Consider the following 21,683-nt stretch of genomic DNA (forward strand, 5'->3'; position numbering starts at 1 on the left):
AGGCCTCGCCCCATGTTGCCAGTGGTGTGTGCCACCAGGCAAGTTTTGCTTGACCTCTAAGAACTGTGATTCCCCAACTGGGAAATGGAGACCCCAGCACCTGCCTCCTGGGGCCGTGCCACGCCTGAGGGGACGAGGCTTGAAGCTGGAAAGCACCTGGAAGTCATTCAAAGAAGAGAAAAGCAGACCTTTTAGGGCAGCCACACAACTGAGGTTGGTTATTTCACTTTATTTAGCAAACCATCATACTCTGGGCCCCACCAAACTGCTCCTCCAGCCTCACCCGAGGGTCGGCCTTGGAAAGAAGCTCGGAGCATGAACAGGAAGAAACAGGCTCCCCAGTTGGCCTCCTCTTCTGCCACACACACCACACAGCACAGAACAAGATCACTGCTTGTGTCCTCAGGCGCCCACCCCAGTGTGGCCTGGGGGGCCTCCAGTGTTCACAGCCACCTGCCAGGCTCTCGGCCCAGCACCAGGCACAGACCCCCTGCTCCTGAGAGGCCGGCACAGGGCCAGGGCCTCTGCCCCCGGCTGTGGGCATGGAAAACCCTTATTCCCCAGCCCTGCAGCCTTACTCCCCATTGGGCAAGAAGCAAAATATATGAAAATACTTTAATTATTTCTTTGAAACGGTTAAGAAATAAGGTCATCTTATTTTCCTTTTACAATCCTAGTAAAAAAAAAAGTTCACATTAGCGCCAGGGCCCTTCCCCAAGCCACGGGCTGGCTGCTCAGTAGAAACGTTTGTTCCGTTCCTGCCGCTTCTGAAACACCACGGCCCCCACCACGGCGCACACGATGATGCCCAGGAGCGCGCACAGCAGCAGCAGAAACACCCGCCACCCCGTCAGGGGTCCGCTGCGAAAGTTCCCCGTTGGATCGTCCACATTGTCTAAAGGAGGAGAGAGGGGTAAATGAGAGGCCGAACGGGCTCCCAGGAGACAGCGTGATAAGGCCCCACCCCACCCTCGAGGCAGCAGCTGTGGCCTGCTCACAAGGCTCCAGCACGGGGCAGGGGCATGCACAGAGCGACAATCTCACTGGGAACAAGGCTCCCCGGGATTCAGGCTGAGGTGCCTTCTGCTGCAAGAAGCTGGTGAACTGCACGCCTGGGATCTCCCTGACAGCCTGAGTCTGCCTAGGTGGGCCCAGGACCTGTTTTCCCAAGACCACTCCCAGCCTGGTGCAGTGGTCTGAGGTCCCCAGCTGAAGAAACATGGCCCTGGCCACAGTCTGCCCTCCCTCACATGTGGATGCATTCCGTGCCTCCTGGGGGGCTCCCAGGGCCCTGACCCCCAACCTCTGTGCTTTCGCTTTGACCTTCTAGCCCAGTGGGCCCACTTGTCTGACTGGGAATTAACCCCTGCCAGGCCAGCCGCATGGGCTGCTGGGTGGGCTGGAGCAGATGTGTCCAAAAGCCTTGGCAGCAGGAAGCCTTCAATGAAAGGCCGCAAATCAGTGGTCTATGGTGGGGTTTGTTTGGCCCCCAAAACATTTAAAAGCAACTTGAATCTTTAAAAAGTGAAATGTCACATAAAATGTTGGGTTCCAGTGGTACTCTATCTCCCGCTGGGCCCACACGCACAACTTTGGGGCTCCTGAAGTAGAGTTCGCAACACACACACACACACACACACAGGGTCCTCACTCCCCATCCATCCTGAAAACTCTCTCTCTGTGAGGATGGAGTATTAGCTGACTACTACCCTGCAAAGGGCTCAGACTTGGAGGTCTGCCAAAACTCAAGTTTGCATCCTGCCTTTTTACCTCTTTTTAGCTGAGGAAGCCTAAGGATCAGCTCCCCCAGCAGTTGTGGGCCCTACTGCAGGCTGTTTGCTGAGGCCACGCACTGAGGTACCAGAGCGCCTGCACCAGCAAACAGCCCCTCTGGCTTCACCGGCCGTGATCCCAGCACTGAGTGCAGGATGATGCAGAGGCCAGGGGCTCACATGCCTGTTCATGAGCACTAGCTGCTGATTCAAGGGCTGAGTGGGTCCAGGGAAGGGCAGATGGACCCCAAGCAGCTGCCTAAGCCAGCCCAGGCCCCACCGGGAGGGGCTGTTCGTGCATACCTTTGGGCGACTTGAGGAAGTTGACGCTGGGCTCGATCTTGGTCCAGTCGATGCTCTCCTCGTCCGGTGTGTGCTCCACCATCAGCTGGAACAGCTTCATGGAGATGATGTCATGATTGTCTGCAGGACAAGAGTTAGCTTCTAAGGGGCATGGAGCCGCTTTGGCACACGAGCTCAACCCTCTCCCACCCCACACCACACAGAGTGGCCAGGTCCCCTGGGGAGAACCTAGCAGCCTCTAGCAAGCAGTATTCAGGGGCTGGAATACTCCAGAACTCAGCAATAAGAAACCTGGGAGGAAGCAGAGCAGAGAGGAAAAAGCACAGGTTTTACAATCAACATCGCTGGGTCTAATCCTGGCTCTGCTACCCTCTTTGAGGCTCAGTCTCATTTGCAAATGGGGGTGGTAATCTCCGTCTTGCGGTTACTGAGGCGTGTAAATGAGAAAGTACAGACAGGGCCAAAGGTGCACTGCCTGGAGGCAGCATGTCCTTGAAAAGAGAACCGGATAGAGGCCCACACACTGCTGCACAGCTGATTGAGAAGCCTGACCCTCCCGGGGGCGGGCAGCCACCAGACACTCAGCTGTGACAGTCATCGACTGTACCTGGGGAGACTTGAGGAGGGCCCGGGTCCACTAAGTATGGGCAGGAGAGAACCCCTGCCTGACGCTGACAGTAACTGACAACCCCATTTGGAGATGGAGAGGTTGAGGCTCAGAAATGAGACGAGGGTCCCAGTCAGCCTACCACCAGCTCTCAGCTCAGCTAACTGACCAGAACCTGAAAGCGTAAAGAGCAAGGACCCTGCGGCCAGGCCAGGCAGAGGCCAGCGCACTGGACAGCTGGTGTGAGTGGCCCTGGAAGCCCAGGGCCAAGCAGGGGCCCTGGAGTCAGACAGCAGGGCCCATCTGAGCTCTGTCACTTCCTGGGTGCCCGAACTTGACATCCACCTCTCTTCAACTCCCAAATGCCCAATGGTCTCAGCTGTACAAAAGGGGAAAGAGACAGCTACCTAACTAAGAACACAGCCACGAGACACCTGCAGGAGGTGGGCATGCACAGCCCTCTGCCTAAGGGTCACACTACTGCAGGCATGGCCCCTCCATCGCCCTTCCCAGGGCCTCTTCAAACAGACTTAGAGAATACACTGTCACAGACATAGCTCTGCTTCCAGAGCCTTCTCATGATGCCTGCTGAAACAGTCAGATGGAATTCCAGGTGACCCAGGGCAGGGTTGTACTGGGTCCACAAATGAAACAAGACAGGCTGTGAGCTGGTAATTATTGAAGCTGGGTAACAGCAGTAAGGGGCTTATCACACCATCTTCCCTCTTGTGGGTATACAATTGGAATTTCCATATTAGAAACCTTAAAACAATAGACACTCCGAGAACCAAATGGACCCAGACGCTTCCATGGTGACGGGGACGCTCCTGGACAGTGGCTGGCTCATAAGCCCTGGAAACATCTATCCTGACAACAAACAAGCCTCTGTCTGGTCTACCACATTGCTTCTCAACTCTGGTCAACAAGAGCTGGCCCTGAGAAGGGACTAAGGGCCAGCGCCAAGGGCCACCAACAAGTGCCACCCAGGCCTGGTGGTCTCAAGAGGCCTGCACGGGCAGGTAGCACCCCAAAGCTTACAGCACTCACCATGGGCCAAACAAGACAGAGCCCTGACTCCATGGAGCTCACAATTCAGTGAGGATACATGACAATGAAATAAATTACACAGTGGATACCAGGACGGTTAAATGCTATAAAGAAAAATAAAGCTAGAAAAGGCGACAGAAGTGTGCAGGGGACTGGGGGGTGTGTGTGTGTGTGTGTGTGTGTGTGTGACTTTAAATGAGGGAATCAAGGATGGCCTCACTAGGGAAGAGATACCTGAGCAAGACCTGGAGAGACACAGGCACAAAGGCCCGAGGCAGGAGGGCAGGGGTGGGTGTGAAGAGTAGCTATAGCGGCAGTGTCATCAGAGAGCAGAGAGGATGCGGCACAGGGAATGTGGCGGCAGGCAACAGGCCCGCTGCTGGCAGGACAGCAGCCTCAGCCCTGAGTGAGGTGAAGGAGTAGCTCGGCTGTGGTGCTGGGAGGAGGGCACCCTCGGGAGGCTCCTGCAATTGTCCAAGCAAGAGAGGACGGTGGCCCAGACCTGCCTGCAGTAAAGGAATAAGAGTGGTCTGCTGCAGGGTGAAAAGAAGACACAGCCAGCAGGACATGCCAACAAATGGGAGGCGGCATGTGAGAGAAAAAGCAGAGGCCGGAAGAACACCAAGGCGTTCTGACCCAAGTAACCACTAGAGCAGAGGCTTGTTTGCCTCTGGCTGTGGGCGTGTGAAGGCTGAGAGGCCTGCTGGGCATGTTGCTGGTGACTCAGGTCTGGAGAGGGAAACGTGGGGGTCCACTGCTGGGTTCACCAGATTCAAACACCTCCAGCTCACAGATGACAGAGAGGGAAGATAGCTGAAGGACTGCGCACACACGTGGGAAGAGGGGGAAGAAATCCAGGCACGGGTGGAACCAAACGGAGGCAGGTCGAGGAGGAAAGGGATCTGCCGTGTCACAAGCTCCCGACGGCAGGGAAGGCCAGACTGACACTGGATGCCTTGCACTGCCCGCACACTCACCGGACAGGTCGCCGGTACCGGCAGAGGCTCCAAAATAGTAGCCAGTGGGTAGGCGCACTCCCGTGATGTCAATGCAGTTCTTCCACTCATTCTTGTCCTCCAGGTCAGTCATCACCTGCGGCCAGCCAGCAGGTCAAGGGTGGCCCAGGGCTGGCCTGCCCGCCTTCCCAAGCCCCGCAGAGCTGCCCCTCCTGCCTGCTCACCGTCAGGCGACCCCGGGAGTAGCGCACTGCCAGGAAGGTGTCGTGATCGCGGTTGCGGAAGTCAGCCGTGCAGCCCGCCAGCTCAGTCCAGCGGCCGTCCTTGCTGTGGTCGTAGGACAGGGAGCCATTGTTCACCATCACGGAGATGTACGGGAACACGCGCTGAGACAAGACACCGGTCACTCCGAGGGCAGCCCAGCCAGTGGGAGGCCGCGGGGCACCCACCACCCTGACCCCTGGAGGCTGCTCTCACGCAGGACCCAGGGAGAAGTCCTGTCCTGCTCTGCAGGAGAGCAAGGGCCTACCTCTGTGGTCTCATCGTTGGGGTATGTGTCCAGAAAGATGGCTAAGCCATGGAAGTTGTCTTTGCTTCCAAACACAGGCCCTAGAATTAGAAGGAGATGCTCCTATGACGGGAGAAATTGGGAATTGCCCAAGGGGTACCTGAAGGACAGAGTAACGCCAGCATGGATGGGGTCAAAAGATGTTAGCCCACAGTCATGCTCCCAGGAGAAAGAAGGGATCTCTAAGTGGGGTGAGAGGCGTTGGAAGGGTAGTCTCAGGCATGTGGCAGAGAGGACTCAAGTTTGAAGCCTGAACTGTGAAAGAACAGCACCTGTCTATGTGCTCTGAGGTGTCGGGGGCAAGGGGATACCTAATCTGTAAAAACCAGATGGTCATGCAGTAAGGACCACCCCTGAACCCAGGGGTCACGAACTTTCTGTCCAAGGCCAGAGAGCAAAGATTTTAGGCTTTGTGGGCCACAGATGGTCTCTGTCACAGTCTCCCTTGTATTTTCCTTCTTAAGATGATAGGACGGTAAAACCCACTTAGCTGGTGAAGACCAGGCCACACTGGGCAGAGTTGACCACAGGGTCCTCTTCTACAGGGACGCTCCCTCCAGCCACTCCCCAGGCCCCATGTTTCCTCAAAGAGGAGCAGCAGTGCCCTAACAGGGAGTGCAGAGTGAAGGATTCCTGGCCACAGCAGCCCACCTGTGCCAGCACCACCCTACCTGGCACCAGGCGGTCCCGGGTGTACCACAAGGCAATGCCATCTCCATGGAGATTTTTCTTTCCTGCACCATGAACTTTGAAGTGAACGTGCATCTCCCAGTCTTTGAGGAAGCAAGGCTAGAGGGAGAGCAGAGAGGGCTGTCAGAGCTCCCCAGGCTTGCCTACTCAATGCAACTGACCTAGAGTGAGTCGGGACACAGAACAGGGCTAAGCAGCAGGGCCCCAGTAGGGAGGAAGGGGGAGGCCACAGACTGTCCCAAGGCTGCTGAGGCCCAGACTCCACCCGCCCTGGCCCGTCTTCTCCTGTGCTGATTCTCACACCTTGACTTACTTTCCTTGATACCAGCCAAACCTGTTAGCCCTGTTTCTTCTCCATCCCCACTGTTCCTGTCCCCGGGGATCTTGTGGAAGGATTACTATCCCTATTTGAGTCATGTATTTTATAAAAAGAAAACACATTCAGAGACGAAATAACTTGTCCACAGTAGGTAAGTGGATGTCCTGACGCACGCCCAGGACTGTCTGACTCGGAAACTTCTGCTGTTGCCTACAGCTGCCATGGCCTTCAGGCCTGTAACACAAGCTGCACCGACTCCTTTCTGGCTTTCCATCCCCGCTGTGTTCCCCTCACACTGACCCACACCCAGGTCTGGCAGACTTGAAGCCCTAGACTCTCAGCCAGCACACCACCTGCCTCTTGCAGTCTCAGCCCAGCCTGAGGGTGGCGATGGTGATATTAGGCCTGGGGGCTGGAAGGGCAGCTCTGGGGCCTCTGAGCTACTGTGATGTGAGGGAAGGAAGGCACAAGGCTGGGCCCACAGCAAGGACACCAGCCTGCTTTGCCTACCAGGAAGCTGCTCATGAAAACTATGGTATTGACACTCTAACAAGAATCTGCTTAGGTAAAGTCTGCAGATGGGTGTGTAAGCAAGTAATTAAACAAAGGCCTAGCTGAAAGGCAAACTAAAACAACATATTGCTGACTTATCAGATTGGCAAGGCTTAAAGAGATCATGAGCAGCAATGCAGACAAGAATGAAGAGAAACATGGCCTAAATCCAGAGGACAGTGGATGGCTCCCATCTTCTTGGGGGCAATTTGGCTGTTGCAGCTTTTTAACAAAATGAGGGAGATCCATAAGCTCTCACAAGTCAAGATCAAGATGTCAAAGATAATAAGAGGAAAGACAAGCTGAAAACAGTATCAGCGCTATGTGCTCATTTAAAAATATATATATTAGTCTATGGCCAGAGAAAGAAGGAAATGAAGGAAATATGACCAACATTAATGAAAGCTAACTCCGGGAGGGGAATGTTTACTTTCTACATTTTCAATCTTCTATACTGAACATATTACTTCTGTAATCATAAAAAAGTCAAGTAAAGAATAAAAAATAAAAACCCTATGTCCCATCGTGGCTTGTGCATCACTGATTCACCAGGCAGTGTTCTGGGCCTGGGCTCCAGAGGCTCAGGTGAGAAGACGCGGCCCTTGAGAACACAGGCTTAGCAGGCACCTGCTCGGCAGTCTGACACAGTGTGAAGTCAGCCCTCCCAGTTTCTGACAATTCACTGGCTCTGGGAGACCCTGCAGGTTCTGGAGGGGGGCAACGGCGAGGTGATAAAAAGCAGGTCTCCATGACAGATGTGCAAGGAATCTGAGTCCAAGACCTGCTGAGGGGGTGGAAGGACTGGTGAATCAGTCTTGCTTCGCATTGAGGTGACAAAACTCACAACTGAAAAGTAAGAACGAATGAGAAAGGGCTCCCAGGGACTGCAGCTCAGCTGTGAGTTCTCACAATCCCTGAAATTAGACTAAACAGACTCACTCAGGCCTCATACTTTTAACAAAATATTGTACAAACACAGTATCTGGGACACAACCAAAAATACCAGGCACATGAAGAGACAAGATAGGAACAAAACACAGAGAGAGAGAGAACCACCACCGCCATCACCATCCCAGGGACCCTTAAAAGTAACCAGAAGGAAAAAAAAGATTAACTTCAAAGGAGCTATAATTAGCCTGATACTAGAATTTTCAACAGAAACACTAGGAGTAAGAAGACAATAGACTGATATATTTGGAGTTGAAGGAAAATAATCAACATAGTATTCTATACTCAGCACATGTATCTTTCAAGAATGAAGGTGCTCTTTGGCCTCGGACCTAATTTTCGGCAACAGAACTAAACACACTAAGAAGAGCCAGTAAATATGGGATCTGCTATTTCCCTCAGGAAAATGGTGAAGAGAATGGAAATCAGCCAGCACAACAAGCACACTTGCTCCTGTGACAAAACCAAGATGAAGAGGCAAGCTGCGGGGATCTGCGCTGTGGTTCCTTCGAGAGAACAGTAGCTGGCGGTGCCTGAACCAACGCCACCGCTTCTGCCATCACAGGAGGCCAGGCCTCAGAAGACTGAAGGGCCGGCAGAAGCACCACCACTGCCAGCCCACAATCGACAGATCCATCTATGCAATCCTCTTTAAAAAAAAAGAAGGTGAAATTAAGACATTTTCAGACAAAAACACTAAGGCTATCTTTAATTCTTCAGGGAGAAATGTGATCCAGATCCGGACATGAAGTCAGAGATTCAAGAAGGAATGAAGACCAATGACTAAACTAAGTATGAGACTAAAAATACAAACGAATACTTGGCTGTATAAAACAATACTGTTTTGTGTGATTTAAAACAGAAAGATTAATAACAACAAGGTAAAAGAAGTTAAATCGTTCTAAAAGCCTATCATCGTCCTGGAAGGAGTTAAAAGTACATCTTATCAGTACTCTTTGGTAAAACATGATCTGTGTTTTAAACTCCAGAGTAATCACCAAAATCTTGGGAAATAAGCACAGAACTTTCAAGCTAACAGAAGAATAAAAGTGGAATAAAAATTAACCAACTCAAAAGAAGCCAAGACCAGAGAGAAAAGTGAACAGAGGACAGCCAGTACAAACAGAACGTAAGTAGTAAGATGGTAGATTAAACCCAAATGTATCAGTGACTTTACAAAATGTAGACAGACTGAATGCTGGTAGGGTACCCAGGATCTCCCTGTATTCTTGTCTTTCTTTTTTCTAAATGAAATATAGTTGACATACAACATCAGTTTCAGGTGTACCACATAGGGATTTGACAGTTACATGCATTACAAATTGATCACCACATGTCTAGTAATATCCGTCACCATAGAAAGTTACTGTAATACTATTATTGTTGCAATATTATTGACCACATTCCCTATGCTATATATTACATCCCCATGACTTAATTAATTTTACAACTGGAACTCTGTACTTCTTAATCTCTTTATTTTTTCTTACAACTACATGTGAATCTACAATTATCTCAAAAAAATAGTTTAATTTTAAAAATAACAGATCAAAGACTTAAAAACTAATGAGCTAAAAGTATAAAACTCTTAGAAGAAAACAGGGGAAACACTAGATTTAGCAATAATTTCCTGGATATGCCACCACAGCACAGACAACAAAAAAATTAGATAAACTGGGCTTCAACGAAATTAAAACCTTTTACATGTCAAAGAACATCAAGAAAATGAAAAGACAACCCACAGAATGAGAGAAAATATTTCCAAATCATATACTGATAATGTCCAGAATACATAAAGAACTCCTAAAACTCAACAACAAAAAACAACCCAAAACTGGACAAAGGGTTTAGATAGACATGTTTTTCATAGAAGATAATAATTTGTATATAAAAAGCATATGAAAAGATGCTCAACATCATTAATCATTAGAGAAATGTAAATCAAAACCACATACCACTTCACATTCGTTTGGATGACTATTATTAAAAAAATGGAAAATACAGTATTATAAAAATGTGGAGAAACTGGAATCCTGGTGCATTGCTGGTGGGACTGTAAAATGGTGTGGTTGCTGTGGAAAACAGTTTGGTGGTCCTCAAAAAGTTTAACAAAGAGTTACCATATAACTTAGCAATTCCACTTCCTAGGTATTTACCAAAACAAGTGAAGGCAGGCACTTCAGTAGCCACCTATGTCCACCCATGTACACAGCAGCACAATAGCCAAAAGGTGGAAACTACCCAGTGTCCACCAACAGATGAATGGATAAACAAAATGTGGTGCACACACACAGGAATATTATTTAGCCATAAAAGAATGAAATACTAATACATGCTACAGCATGGATGAACTTTGCGTATGTTATGCTAAGTGAAATAAGTGAGATACAGACAAATATTCTATGATTCCATTTATGTGAGGTACCTAGAAGAGTCGAATTCAAAAACAGAAAGTAGAATAGTGGCTACCAGGGGCTGTAGAGAGGCAGAAAACAGGGAGTTAGTGTTTAAGGAGCACAGTTTCAGCTTCCGATGATTAGAAAGTTCTGGAGATGGATGGTGGTGATGGCTGCACAACAACATGAAAGTACTTAATGCCACTCAACTGTACACTTAAAAATGGTTAAAACGGTCAATTTTATGTCATGTATATCTTACCACAATAAAACATTTGAGAAATTTTTAAATTTTCTTTTTCATACAGATACATATTTATAGTAATTGAAACTAATTTTTTGTTGGTAGACGTTACACTTTTAAAAGTTTTACTGCAGACTGATTCACAATATTGTGTTAATTTCTGCTACACAGGAAAGTGACTCAGTTATACATACATAGTCTTTTGCATATTTTCATATTTTCCATTACAGATTATCACAGGATACTGAATACAGCTCCCTGTGCTATACAGTAGGATTTTGTTGTTTATTCATCCTGCATTAATAGTTTGTGTCCGCTAATCCCAAACTTCCAATCCTTCCCTCCCCAACCCCCTGACAACTAGGCAACCACAAGTCTGTCCTCCATGTCTGTGAGTCTGTTTTGTATATATGTTCATTTGTGTCATATTTTAGATTCCACATAAGTGATATCATTAGATTGTCTTTCTCTAACTTCACTCAGCATGGTAATCTCTAGGTCCATCCGTGCACGCATGCTAAGTCACTCAGTCGTGTCTGACTCTGTGCAACCTTATGACGTCTCCGTCCATGGAATTCTGCAGACAAGAGTACTGGAGTAGGTTGCCATGCCATCCTCCAGGGGAATCTTCCTGACCCAGGGATCAAACCCGCATCTCTTGTTTACCTGCACCAGCAGGTAGGTTCTTTACCACTAGTGCCCCCTAGGTCCATCCATGTTGCTGCAAGTGGCATTATTCTTTTTTGTGGTTGAGTACTATTCCGTTTGTGTGTATATGTGTTTACACACACACACACACACACACACACATCTTGATCCATTCATCTGTTGACAGACATTTAGGTTGTTTCCATGTCTTGGCTATTGTAAATAGTGCTTTTACGAACATAGGGATGCATGTATCTTTTCAAATTAAGAGTTCTATCTAAGTATATGTCCAAGAGTGGGATTGCTGGATCATATGACAACTCTATTTTTAGTTTTCTGAGGGCTCTCCATGCTGGCTGTACCAATTAATATTCCCATCAACAGTGTACGAGGGCTCCCTTTTTTCCACACCCTTTCCAGACCTTATAGTTGGTAGATTTTTTAATGATGGCCATTCTGACCAGTGTGAGGTGGAACCTCACTCAAGTTTTGATTTGCAAGATGACAGAAAGTGAAGAGGAACTAAAAAGCCTCTTGATGAAGGTGAAAGAGCAGAGTGAAAAAGTTGGCTTAAAGCTCAACATTCAGAAAACAAAGATCATGGCATCTGGTCCCAACACTTCATGGGAAATAGATGGGGAAACAGTGGAAACAGTGTCAGACTTTATTTTTTGGAGCTCCAAAATCACTACAGATGGTGACTGCAGCCATGAAATTAAAAGACGCTTACTCCTTGGAAGGAAAGTTATGACCAACCTAGATAGCATATTCAAAAGCAGAGACATTACTTTGCCAACAAAGGTCCGTCTAGTCAAGGCTATGGTTTTTCCTGTGGTCATGTATGGATGTGAGAGTTGGACTGTGAAGAAAGTTGAGTGCCGAAGAATTGATGCTTTTGAACTGTGGTGTTGGAGAAGACTCTTGAGAGTCCCTTGGACTGCAAGGAGATCCAACCAGTCCATTCTGAAGGAAATCAGCCCTGGGATTTCTTTGGAAGGAATGATGCTGAAGCTGAAACTCCAGTACTTTGGCCACCTCATGCAAAGAGTTGACTCATTGGAAAAGACTCTGATGCTGGGAGGGATTGGGGGCAGGAGGAGAAGGGGACGACAGAGAATGAGATGGCTGGATGGCATCACTGACTCGATGGACGTGAGTCTGAGTGAACTCCGGGAGTTGGTGATAGACAGGCAAGCCTGGCACGCTGCGATTCATGGGGTCACAAAGAGTCGGACACAACTGAGCAACTGAACTGAATAACTGGCTTCCCAGGTGGCTCAGTGGTAAAGAATTCACCTGCCAATGCAAGAGATGTGGATCTGCACTGGGAAGATCCCCTGGAGAAAGAAATGGCAACCCACTCCAGTATGTTTGCCTGGAAAATCCCATAGACAGAGGAGCCTGGGGGCTACAGTTCACGGGATCACAAAGAATCTGACTTAGCAACTGAGTATACACACAGGCATTGGCCATCTGTATATCTTCTTTGGAGAATTATCTGTTTAGGTCTTCTGCCCATTTAAAAAATTTTTTTTAATTATTATTGAATTGCATGAGCTATTTGTATATTTTGGAAATTAAACCCTTGTTGGTCTCATCATTTGCAAATATTTTCTCTCAATCCGGGCTTCCCTGGTAGCTCAGTTGGTAAAGAATCTGCCTGCAATGCAGGAGACTCCAATTCGATTCCTGGGTCAGGAAGATCTGCTGGAGAAGGAACAGGCTACCCACTTCAGTATTCCTGGGCTTCCCTGGTGGCTCAGATGGTAAAGAATCCTCCTGCAATGCGGGAGACCTGGGTTCAGTCCCTGGGTTGGGAGGATCCCCTAGAGAAGGGAAAGACTACCCACTCCAGTATTCTGGCCTGGAGAATTCCATGGATCACAGTCCAAGGGGTTGCAAAGAGTTGGACATGACTGAGCCACTTTTACTTTCTCCCAATCCATAGGTGTCTTTTCATTTTGTTTATGGCTTCCTTCGAAAAAGTTTCTAAGTTGGACTAGGACCCATTTGTTTATTTTTGCTTTTTACTTCTATTGCCTTGGGAGACTGACCTAAGGAAACACTGGTACGATTTATGTTAGAGAATGTTTTATCGATGTTCTCTTCCAGGAGTTTTATGGTGTAATGTATTATATTTAAGTCTTTAAATCATCTTGAGTTTATTTTTGTGTGTGGTGTGAGCATGTGTTCTAACTTCACTGATTTACATGAGGCTGTCCAACTTTTCCAACACCACTTGCTAAAGAGATTGCCTTTTTCCCATTGTATACTCTTACCTTCTGTGTGGTGACCATTTACACTTTTAAAAACTATCTCAATGCCATTAAAAATGGTTTGAAAAATTAAACTGTTTAAAAATAAAAGACAATAAAAGGTTAAATGGGGGACTCCCCTGGTAGTCCAGTGGCTAAGGCTCCAGGCTCCCAATGCAGGGGCCTGGGTTCAATCCCTGGTCAGGCAACTAGACAGCATCTGCCTCAACTAAGATTTGCATGCCACAATTAAAGATCCACATGCTGCAACTAAAGACTGAAGATCCCACATGTTGCAGCTAAGTCTAGGCAAAGACCAATAAATAAACTGCTTTTTAAGAAAGGTTAAATGGCAAATTGCTATGTTACTGTATTTTATCACAATAAAAATAAAAGGATAACCACCCAAAAGCCTGGTTATATGCTGTTTACAAGAGACAACTCTAAAAGAGGTAGGGGAAAGAAAAGGACCAAAAAAGACAGTACATGCAAATGCTAAGCAAAAGCAAGCTTGTGCAGCTGTGCCAATAACAAAGTTTAGAAGAGGACTCTTCTCCATGACAAAGGACTCCATTTACCAGGAAAATGTTGGTCTCAAAATATATGAAGTAGAAACTGACAGACTATAAAGATGAAGGCAAATACACACACACACATTTTAATACACCTCTTCTAATAACTGATAAAAACAAGCAAAATGTCAGAAAGATATAGAAATTTGAGCCCAATCAGCAAACAGACCTAAAGATCTAAATAGCACACTTCACTCAACCAGCAGAGAATCCACATCTTTCACAAGCACACATGAACGTGTCCCCCAGATCCTGATCACTTGAAGGACCACCTGCAAGTCTCAACAGATGTCCAAGGACTGAAATCACAGAATCCGTTTCTTGACCATGAAGAGATTAAACTAGATATCGATAATAACAACTTAAAAAATAAAGATAACTAGAAAAGGACTTATATATTTGAAAAAAAATTTTTAAAACGTAACTTACATACACAAAAGTCAGCCCAGAAGCCAATATTTCAAATGGTCTCTTTGGTGCCCAGGAGTTTCCTGTGCCTGGGAACAAAGCACTCCAAGCTAGTAGGAGGTGTGCCTCAGAGAAGGGCAACTGTGCACCGGAGGATGGGAGAGGAAAACCTCCCCGCCTGTCCCCAGCATGCCTGCAGGAAGGTCAGTTTTAGGAAAGAGTACACACACACAGAATTTGAGGACCTAGAAACTGATACCATCAAGACTATCCAAGCCTTGGAAAGTCTCCCCATACTACAGGTAAGACTGCAGATCATCAGAGAGAGTACTATGATAAAGACGGTACAAAGGAGGATTGTAAGCAGATGAGGTATGGGCTGGAACTAGTGTAAAGCTGCTTTTGGGGGCAGAACATGACATGGTCATGGCCCTCCATCCCAGCTGAGCCATGTGGGGAGCTGAGAAATATTAATGCCCTGGTCCTCCCCAGGCCAGCTAAATCAGAATCAATCACTTGACAGTCATGAACCATTTTACAGCTAGGTGGTTTCTATGTCTTGGCGTGCAACAAAGTGAAAGGCAGAGCTAATCTAACAGTCAGTTGATACATCATTAACATTTTTTTCCATTAAAATTTCTGATGAAAGTCACTACATTTGGGGTTTATAAATCAAAGGAGTTCAAAATATTGAACGACCCCTGCTATAACAAAACTCCTTGCATCTCCATCTACTACTTCAGTTCAGTTCAGTTGCTCAGTCATGTCTGCCTCTTTGCGACCCCATGAATTGCAGCATGCCAGGCCTCCCTGTCCATCACCAACTCCCAGAGTTCACTCAAACTCACGTCCATCGAATCGGTGATGCCTAAGCGAACGCAAATTTTCAGCATTCACGTGAACAAAAAGCAGAAGTCATGCTTAAGCTTCTCATTCTGACAATGACATTCATTCAAATGGGGATGGGGAGATGACAGCTCAATGAGATGCATTTCAAAAAATGTTTACTTGGTGTAATAATTACTCAAAAATTGTGTAATGTGTAAGGCATTTCTTTTGATCAATTGTGTACCAGTGGTAACTATAATAATCCCAAAGAAAATATTAAAACTTAATTTCAAGGTCCCAACAAAGTTAAAAAGCTTAAATTATTACACTTAGTCACAGAAGAACATGATAGGCTAATCAATAAGATTTTCAAGTATTACATACACTGCATTAGGATAAAATTCTGTGTGGGATATGAAGTGAAAATATAAGTTCAATTTTAAAAAATGACATACAATTTGGGTTTATTAATAGTGTTTAAAGGGCTTCCCCGGTGGCTCAGCTCCTGCCTGCAATCCAGGAGCCATGGGTTGGATCAGGAAGATCCCCTGGAGGAGGGAGTGGCAACCCACTCCAGTATTCTTGCCTGGAGAATCCCATGGATAGAGGAGCCTGGCGGGCTACAGACCATAGAGTTGCAAAGAGATGGGACACAACTGAAGTGACTTAGCACATGCACACAGCATTTAAAAGAGTGGATCTCATATTGCAATATTTAGATTCCACTAAACAGGAAGATAAGAGAATTATATTCCAGATTGAAAATCTGATGATGGCAAGTGCAGAATTCTCTCAGCCCTGTGATATTACCAACCACCAGTGACTTCCAATCATAAGTTACTTGTAACTGAACCAATTTCTAGCAGTTTCAGCACAATTTGTATCTCACTTAAAAAAAAAAAATTTACTCTATGCTGAACTCACTTCCTTGAAAAATTTCATTCTTAGAAGTTATTCAAGGAGAGAGTAGCGTGGAAGCATATACACTAACATATATAAGTAGATAGCCAATGGGAATTTGCTGTATGACTCAGAGAACTCAAACTGGGGCTCTGTAATTACCTGGGTTCAAACCTGGGTTGGGAAGATTCCCCTGGAGGAGGACATAGCAACCCACTCCAGTATTCATGCCTGGAGAACCCCCATGGACAGAGAAGCCTGGGGGGCTACAGTCCATGGGGTTGGCAAAGAGCTGGACACAACTGAGCAACTAAGCCCTGCACAATAATCTAGAGGGGTGGGAATGGCTGGAGGAAGGAGGGAGATTCAAGAGGGAGGAGACATAAGTACACCTACGGTTAGTTCATGCTGATATATGACAGAAATCAAAGCAATATTGTAAACCAATCAGCAATCAATTAAAATAAATAAACTTTTTTAAAAAAAATAAACATTATCTGAAAGCATGGGAGCCCCCGGCGGTCCAGCCACTGGGACGCCATGCTTCCACCACAGGGGGCCCAGGTTGGGCAACTAAGATTCCACATGCCTCGCAGTGCAGCCGAAGAAAAAAAAGTTATCCAAAAACAAATGAGACCTAATGAAACTTAAATGCTTTTGCACAGCAAAGGAAACCATAATCCACAGAATGGGAGAAAACATTTGCAAATGAGGCAACCCACAAAGGATTAATCTCCAAAATATACAAACAGCTCATTCAGCTCAGTATCAAAAAAACCACCCAATCAAAAAAAAAGGGCAGAAGATCTAAATAGACATTTCTCCAAAGAAGACAGACAGATGGCCAAAAAGCACAAGAAAAGATGCTCAGCATCGCTCATTATCAGAGACATACAAATCAGAACTACAATGAGGGCCCGGTGGGCAGCATAGCCTCTGAGCAGTAGAGGGGGCTTGGGGCTGAGTCCTCGCTAATGCCAGTGTGGAGATGGCACCATGGGCAAGGGGCAGAGGGGCAAGTTGGCCACCACCACTGCTATCACCAAGGGTAGTGAAAGAGCCACTTCGGGGCAGGGGTCAGATTGGGGAGGGAGGGGTAGGTATCATTTTTCTAGCTTTTCTGGGTGCAGTGGCGGTGATGTTCCAGGTCCCCAGAGCGATGCTGGCTGCTGCCTACCTGGGGAGAGGAACGCCAGCTCCTGAGCAGGCCCCCTTGGGGGAGGAGGGACGACCACTGACCTGCCAGAAAACTGCCTCCACTGGCCCAGGGGTGGGACCTGAGAGCACAGCCACCACTAGTCTAGCTTCCAGGAAGGAGCAGATAACTCTGCATGCTGAAGAAAACTGGAAACCCATCATGATTTTTGCCCTGTAATTCCTTGATGGCCTCAGATGACTTTAAACTTTTATCTTTTAGCAAAGAATAGTACTCTTAATGGATGTATGTATGGGAGAAAGCAAAAGGGGTTCTGGTTTCTCAGGAAAGAAGGCACCTCCTTCTGTTTAACTGCTACCTCTTTTGTGAAGCCACATCCACCCCAGTCTGAAGACAGTAAGTCAACTCTCTCCTGATCTTCTTCAGCACTTTATACCACTGCTCTGACTCTTATCATATGCTCTTTTGGAGGATATAATAAAAAGCTACCTAAGGATTAAAAAAAAAACTACAATGAGGTATCATCACCTCACACCAGTTAGAATGGACATCACCAAAAAATCTAAAAATAATAAATGCTGCAGAGGGTGCAGAGAAAGGGGAACCCTCCTATGCTGCTGGTGGGAATGTAAATTGGTATAGCCAATATGGAGAACAGCATGGAGGTTCCTTAAAAAACTAAAAATAGAACTACAATATGATCCAGTAATCCCACTCCTGGAAATATTTGGAGAAAATCATAGTTCAAAAAGACACATGCACCCCAATGTTCATCACAGCGGTATTTACAATAGCCAAGACATGGAAGCATCCTAAATGCCCATCAACAGAGAAACGGATAAAGAAAATGTTGTACGTATATACAGTGGAAAACTACTCAACCATAAAAAGAATGAAATAATGCCAATTGCAGCAATATAAATGAACCTAGAGATCATACTAAGTGAAGTAAGCCAGACATCAAAAGTCAAATATCATATGATACCACTTCTATGTGAAATCTAAGAGAAAAAAAGATACAAATGAACTTATTTACAAAACAAACAGACTCTCAGACTTGGAAAACAAACTTTTGGTTCCCAAAGGGGAAACGTAGCAGGGGGAGGGATAAATTGGGAGTTTGGGCTTAATAAATACACACTGCTGCTAAGTCGCTTTAGTCATGTCTGACTCTGTGCGACCCCATAGACGGCAGCCCACCAGGCTCCCCCGTCCCTTGGATTCTCCAGGCAAGAACACTGGAGTGGGTTGCCATTTCCTTCTCCAATGCATGAAAGTGAAAAGTGAAAGTGAAGTCACTCAGTCATGTCCGACTCTTAGCGACCCCATGGACTGCAGCCCACCAGGCCCTCTGTCCATGAGATTTTCCAGGCAAGAGTACTGGAGTGGGGTGCCATTGCCTTCTCCGTAAATACACGCTACTATATATAAAATAGACAATCAACAAGGACCTACAGTACAGCACAGGGAACTTTACTCAATATTCCGTAATAACCTATATGCGAGAAATAATCTGAAAACAAAATGGATACATGTATAAACGAATCACTTTGCTGTATACTTGAAACTAACAGAATATTGTAAATCAATCATAATATAAAATGAAATTAGGGGCTTCCCTGGGGTTCCAGTGGCTAAGACCATACTCCCAATGCAGGGGCTCAGGATCAATCCATCCCTGGTCCGGGAAGAAGATCTTGCATTCCGCAACTAAAAAAGATCCTCAACGTCACAAGATCAAAGACCTCTGTATTGAAACGAAGACCTGGCACAGCCAAATAAACATAAAATGAAATATTTTAAAGTTACATGACAGAATAAAGTGAGAGAATGTGACTCCAGGGGAAACAAGGTAGTTATTGAAGTACTCTCTGAGTACTTCACTCACTCGAACTAAAACTTAACAAATAAGGAGAAACCAAGCAAGCACGAAGAGCCAGGAGACGGTGTCCCAGACAGAAGCTACAAGTGCAAAGGTCCTGAGGCAAAATGGCAGCCAGAGAAGCCGGAAGAATATTAACAGAGCGGACGAATGGAGATGCGAGGCACTAGGGGCCAGACCGTGCAGACACAGTGCATGTTTATCCCTTCACAGGAGACCCCAGGCTCTGAGGACCAGAGTGAAAGCTAAGCAAAGTATCTCCAGATGCCCCAGCAGCAAAGAGAGGAGGAGAAGTAACACGCAGACAAGGCCACACAAGGACGGTGTGGGCTCTCAGAACTACATGGGAAGTCATTCAGAGAGACCAAAGAGCGGCGGATGGAGAAACCCAGATCACTGCCAGCTGCTTAGGCCATGGAAAGGGTTGGGATCAGGCAGGTGGAGGGGAGGAGTAGGTTCTACCCCCAGTTATTCCCCTTTCACCGCTTCCTGACCTTCCTTGGTGTGGCGTCTGTGCAGCAGCAGATCGCGGCCACTGCTTACGTATGACATGCCTGAGACACCTGAAGGTCCGTAACCTCTGCAGCAAAGGTCGCAGAAACTAAAACTGCCCATGAGTCCACTGATGACCAGACCAATCCAGCACTGAGGAAGGAGACTGACATCTGCAAGGATTTTTAAGGGGTTCCTCCACCATCCAGGCTGGGGTCAAATGCAGTAAGTGAACTGCTGGACTTGGAGATGAGACAGAATTTAAATGCTGTTTATAGCCATTCACTCTCTGTGTTTGCTCTGCTTATGCAGAGTCACGAAAGCCACCTATATCAGTCTGAGAGCTAAGTGCAATAAGGCACGTTAAAGTCAGTGCCTAACACACATAAAACACCCAATAAAGACCCCACTCCTTCCATTTATCCCACTATTGAGAGGGTTCAGCTGAAGCAGACCACAGCTCCACTACTTGCTGGCTATGTGACTTTGAGGAAGGCACTTTCAACTCTGAGTCTTAGCTTCTTCAGCCAGTGAAACGGAGATAACATTGGTTACTTCACATGGCTTTTGAAGGAATGGAGACAGGTGAACAAAGTGTCGAGAACAGCTCCTTACATACACTAACTTCAACAGCCATCGCCTGTTACTACTGGCAAGTAGTAAGGCAAGTGACCAAGGGGGCGGGGGAGCAGGGGGGGGCTGGCCTTCAAATCAAGTTCAGGCCTGCTGAAGATCAACTCTAGTGGCTTACTTCATGGTCTGCCTCCCCTCTTAGGAACCACTCACCAGGTGGTTCCAGATAGAGCCCTCTTTGCTGCGCTCGTCAGGGGTCAGACGCACATACTGGCTCGTGAGCATTGTGCTTCCTTGGAAGTCCCAGAGGAGCGTGGAGCTGGAACCGATCCCTGCGGACAGAGACAAGGACAGACAGGTGCGTAAGAGGCCGGGCCAGGACTAGCTTTGCCGGAGGCAGGGAACCCACAGGGCAGCCCTGATCAGAAGAAAGAGCATCCCTTCCCCAACTCCGTCCAGCCTCGACCTTACCCTAAACTCATTCCCGCCACAGGCCTCACCGTGGTAGGGCTTGATAAGCGAATGCTCCCGCTTGAGATGTTCACTGTTGCCGTCAGTTATATCCGCAGCCACCGGCCCCAGCAACAAGAGGAAAAGCTGAAGTATAGTGGGGCCTGGGCCGGGGCCGCGAAGCCCAGACCTCCCTGGGCACCGCCGGCCCCAGCCCCAGCGCCAAATCCAGCCTGCTGCCGCCGCCGCCGCCATTCTCTGTCCCTCTCGGCCACTTCCGTCCTAGGACTTCCGCCTTCCGGGTGTTCCATCTAATAGCCTCCGGCTCGAAACCCACCAACCCTAGTGTCACCTGGGAACTCCCAGCAAAAGCAAAGCCTCGCTGCCGAGTGGACGACGGCTTTATTTGCTAAGCAGCCCCCTGTCCTGGTCGAGTGCCTTGGCGCCTGCGAGACACCTGTCAACCAGCCTCAGCAATGGGTTCTTAGGAGCTACCAGAGCAGCAACCAATCATGGAACAGCACGTTCGGCTTGCGGGCCAACGGAGTGCAGAAGGATGATTTGTGTCGGCCGGCTGCGAGGGGGATCGTCTGTGTGGCGGGGCATGCTGGAACTTGTAGTTTTTATGGGCCCCTAGAACACTTGGCCTCTGGCCACTGGGGTAATCTTTCCCAGTCAGAGGAGAAAGGAGTTCTAAATTGAAGGTGGAGGCCTGAATTCCAACTTCTGCGCCTTCTAGACCTCAGGCGGGGCTTTTTCGTCTGTGGCTCCAAGCCTTTGGAGACTTAGAATTCTGTTATTTGGTGGCGTCCACTATTCCCAGCTCCTCAGGGCCAGTTGGATTTCAGCAGAAGGAGGCGTCCCAAATCCCCGTCCCTGTGATGTCTGGGGCCCATTCATATCCAAATGATTGTAGTGGGTCCCCTCCGTGAAACGTCCAGGGAAGCAGACTGGATCAAATATGAGAAACAGGTGGCCCACAGCTAAACAGAACTCTTACTGATGCTATTTCAATAAATGGCTTAACTATAGCTCAGTCGGTAAAGAATCTGCTTGCAGTGCAGGAGACCCGCGTTCAATCCCTGGGTTGGTAAGATGCCCTGGAGAAGGAAATGGC

General features: G+C 47.4%; 1 protein-coding gene across 1 annotated transcript; it reads right to left on the reverse strand.

Moving 5' to 3' along the window:
* Positions 1–209: 209 nt before the first annotated feature.
* Positions 210–20,902, reverse strand: LMAN2 (lectin, mannose binding 2). The gene is made up of 8 exons (XM_055551260.1): positions 20,617–20,902; positions 20,330–20,448; positions 5,925–6,042; positions 5,215–5,294; positions 4,910–5,071; positions 4,707–4,821; positions 2,076–2,195; positions 210–895 (listed from the first exon to the last, which is right to left on the reverse strand). Exons 1-8 carry the CDS (start codon positions 20,819–20,821, stop codon positions 735–737), a joined length of 1,080 nt encoding a protein of 359 aa, XP_055407235.1. The 5' UTR covers positions 20,822–20,902; the 3' UTR covers positions 210–734.
* Positions 20,903–21,683: the final 781 nt, after the last annotated feature.

This window comes from Bubalus kerabau, chromosome 1, assembly GCF_029407905.1.
Source record: "Bubalus kerabau isolate K-KA32 ecotype Philippines breed swamp buffalo chromosome 1, PCC_UOA_SB_1v2, whole genome shotgun sequence".
In the NCBI taxonomy this organism is placed as follows: domain Eukaryota; kingdom Metazoa; phylum Chordata; class Mammalia; order Artiodactyla; family Bovidae; genus Bubalus; species Bubalus kerabau.

Bases quoted from the DNA above. Each gene is read 5' to 3' on its own strand.
- LMAN2 (XM_055551260.1), bottom strand. From the start codon at position 20,821: ATGGCGGCGGCGGCGGCAGCAGGCTGGATTTGGCGCTGGGGCTGGGGC. The intron at 4,822-4,909 runs GTGAGCAGGCAG...GGCTGGCCGCAG, and splicing joins ACTCCCGGGGTCGCCTGACG to GTGATGACTGACCTGGAGGA. The intron at 2,196-4,706 runs GTGAGTGTGCGG...CTTGTCCTGCAG, and splicing joins CGGTACCGGCGACCTGTCCG to ACAATCATGACATCATCTCC.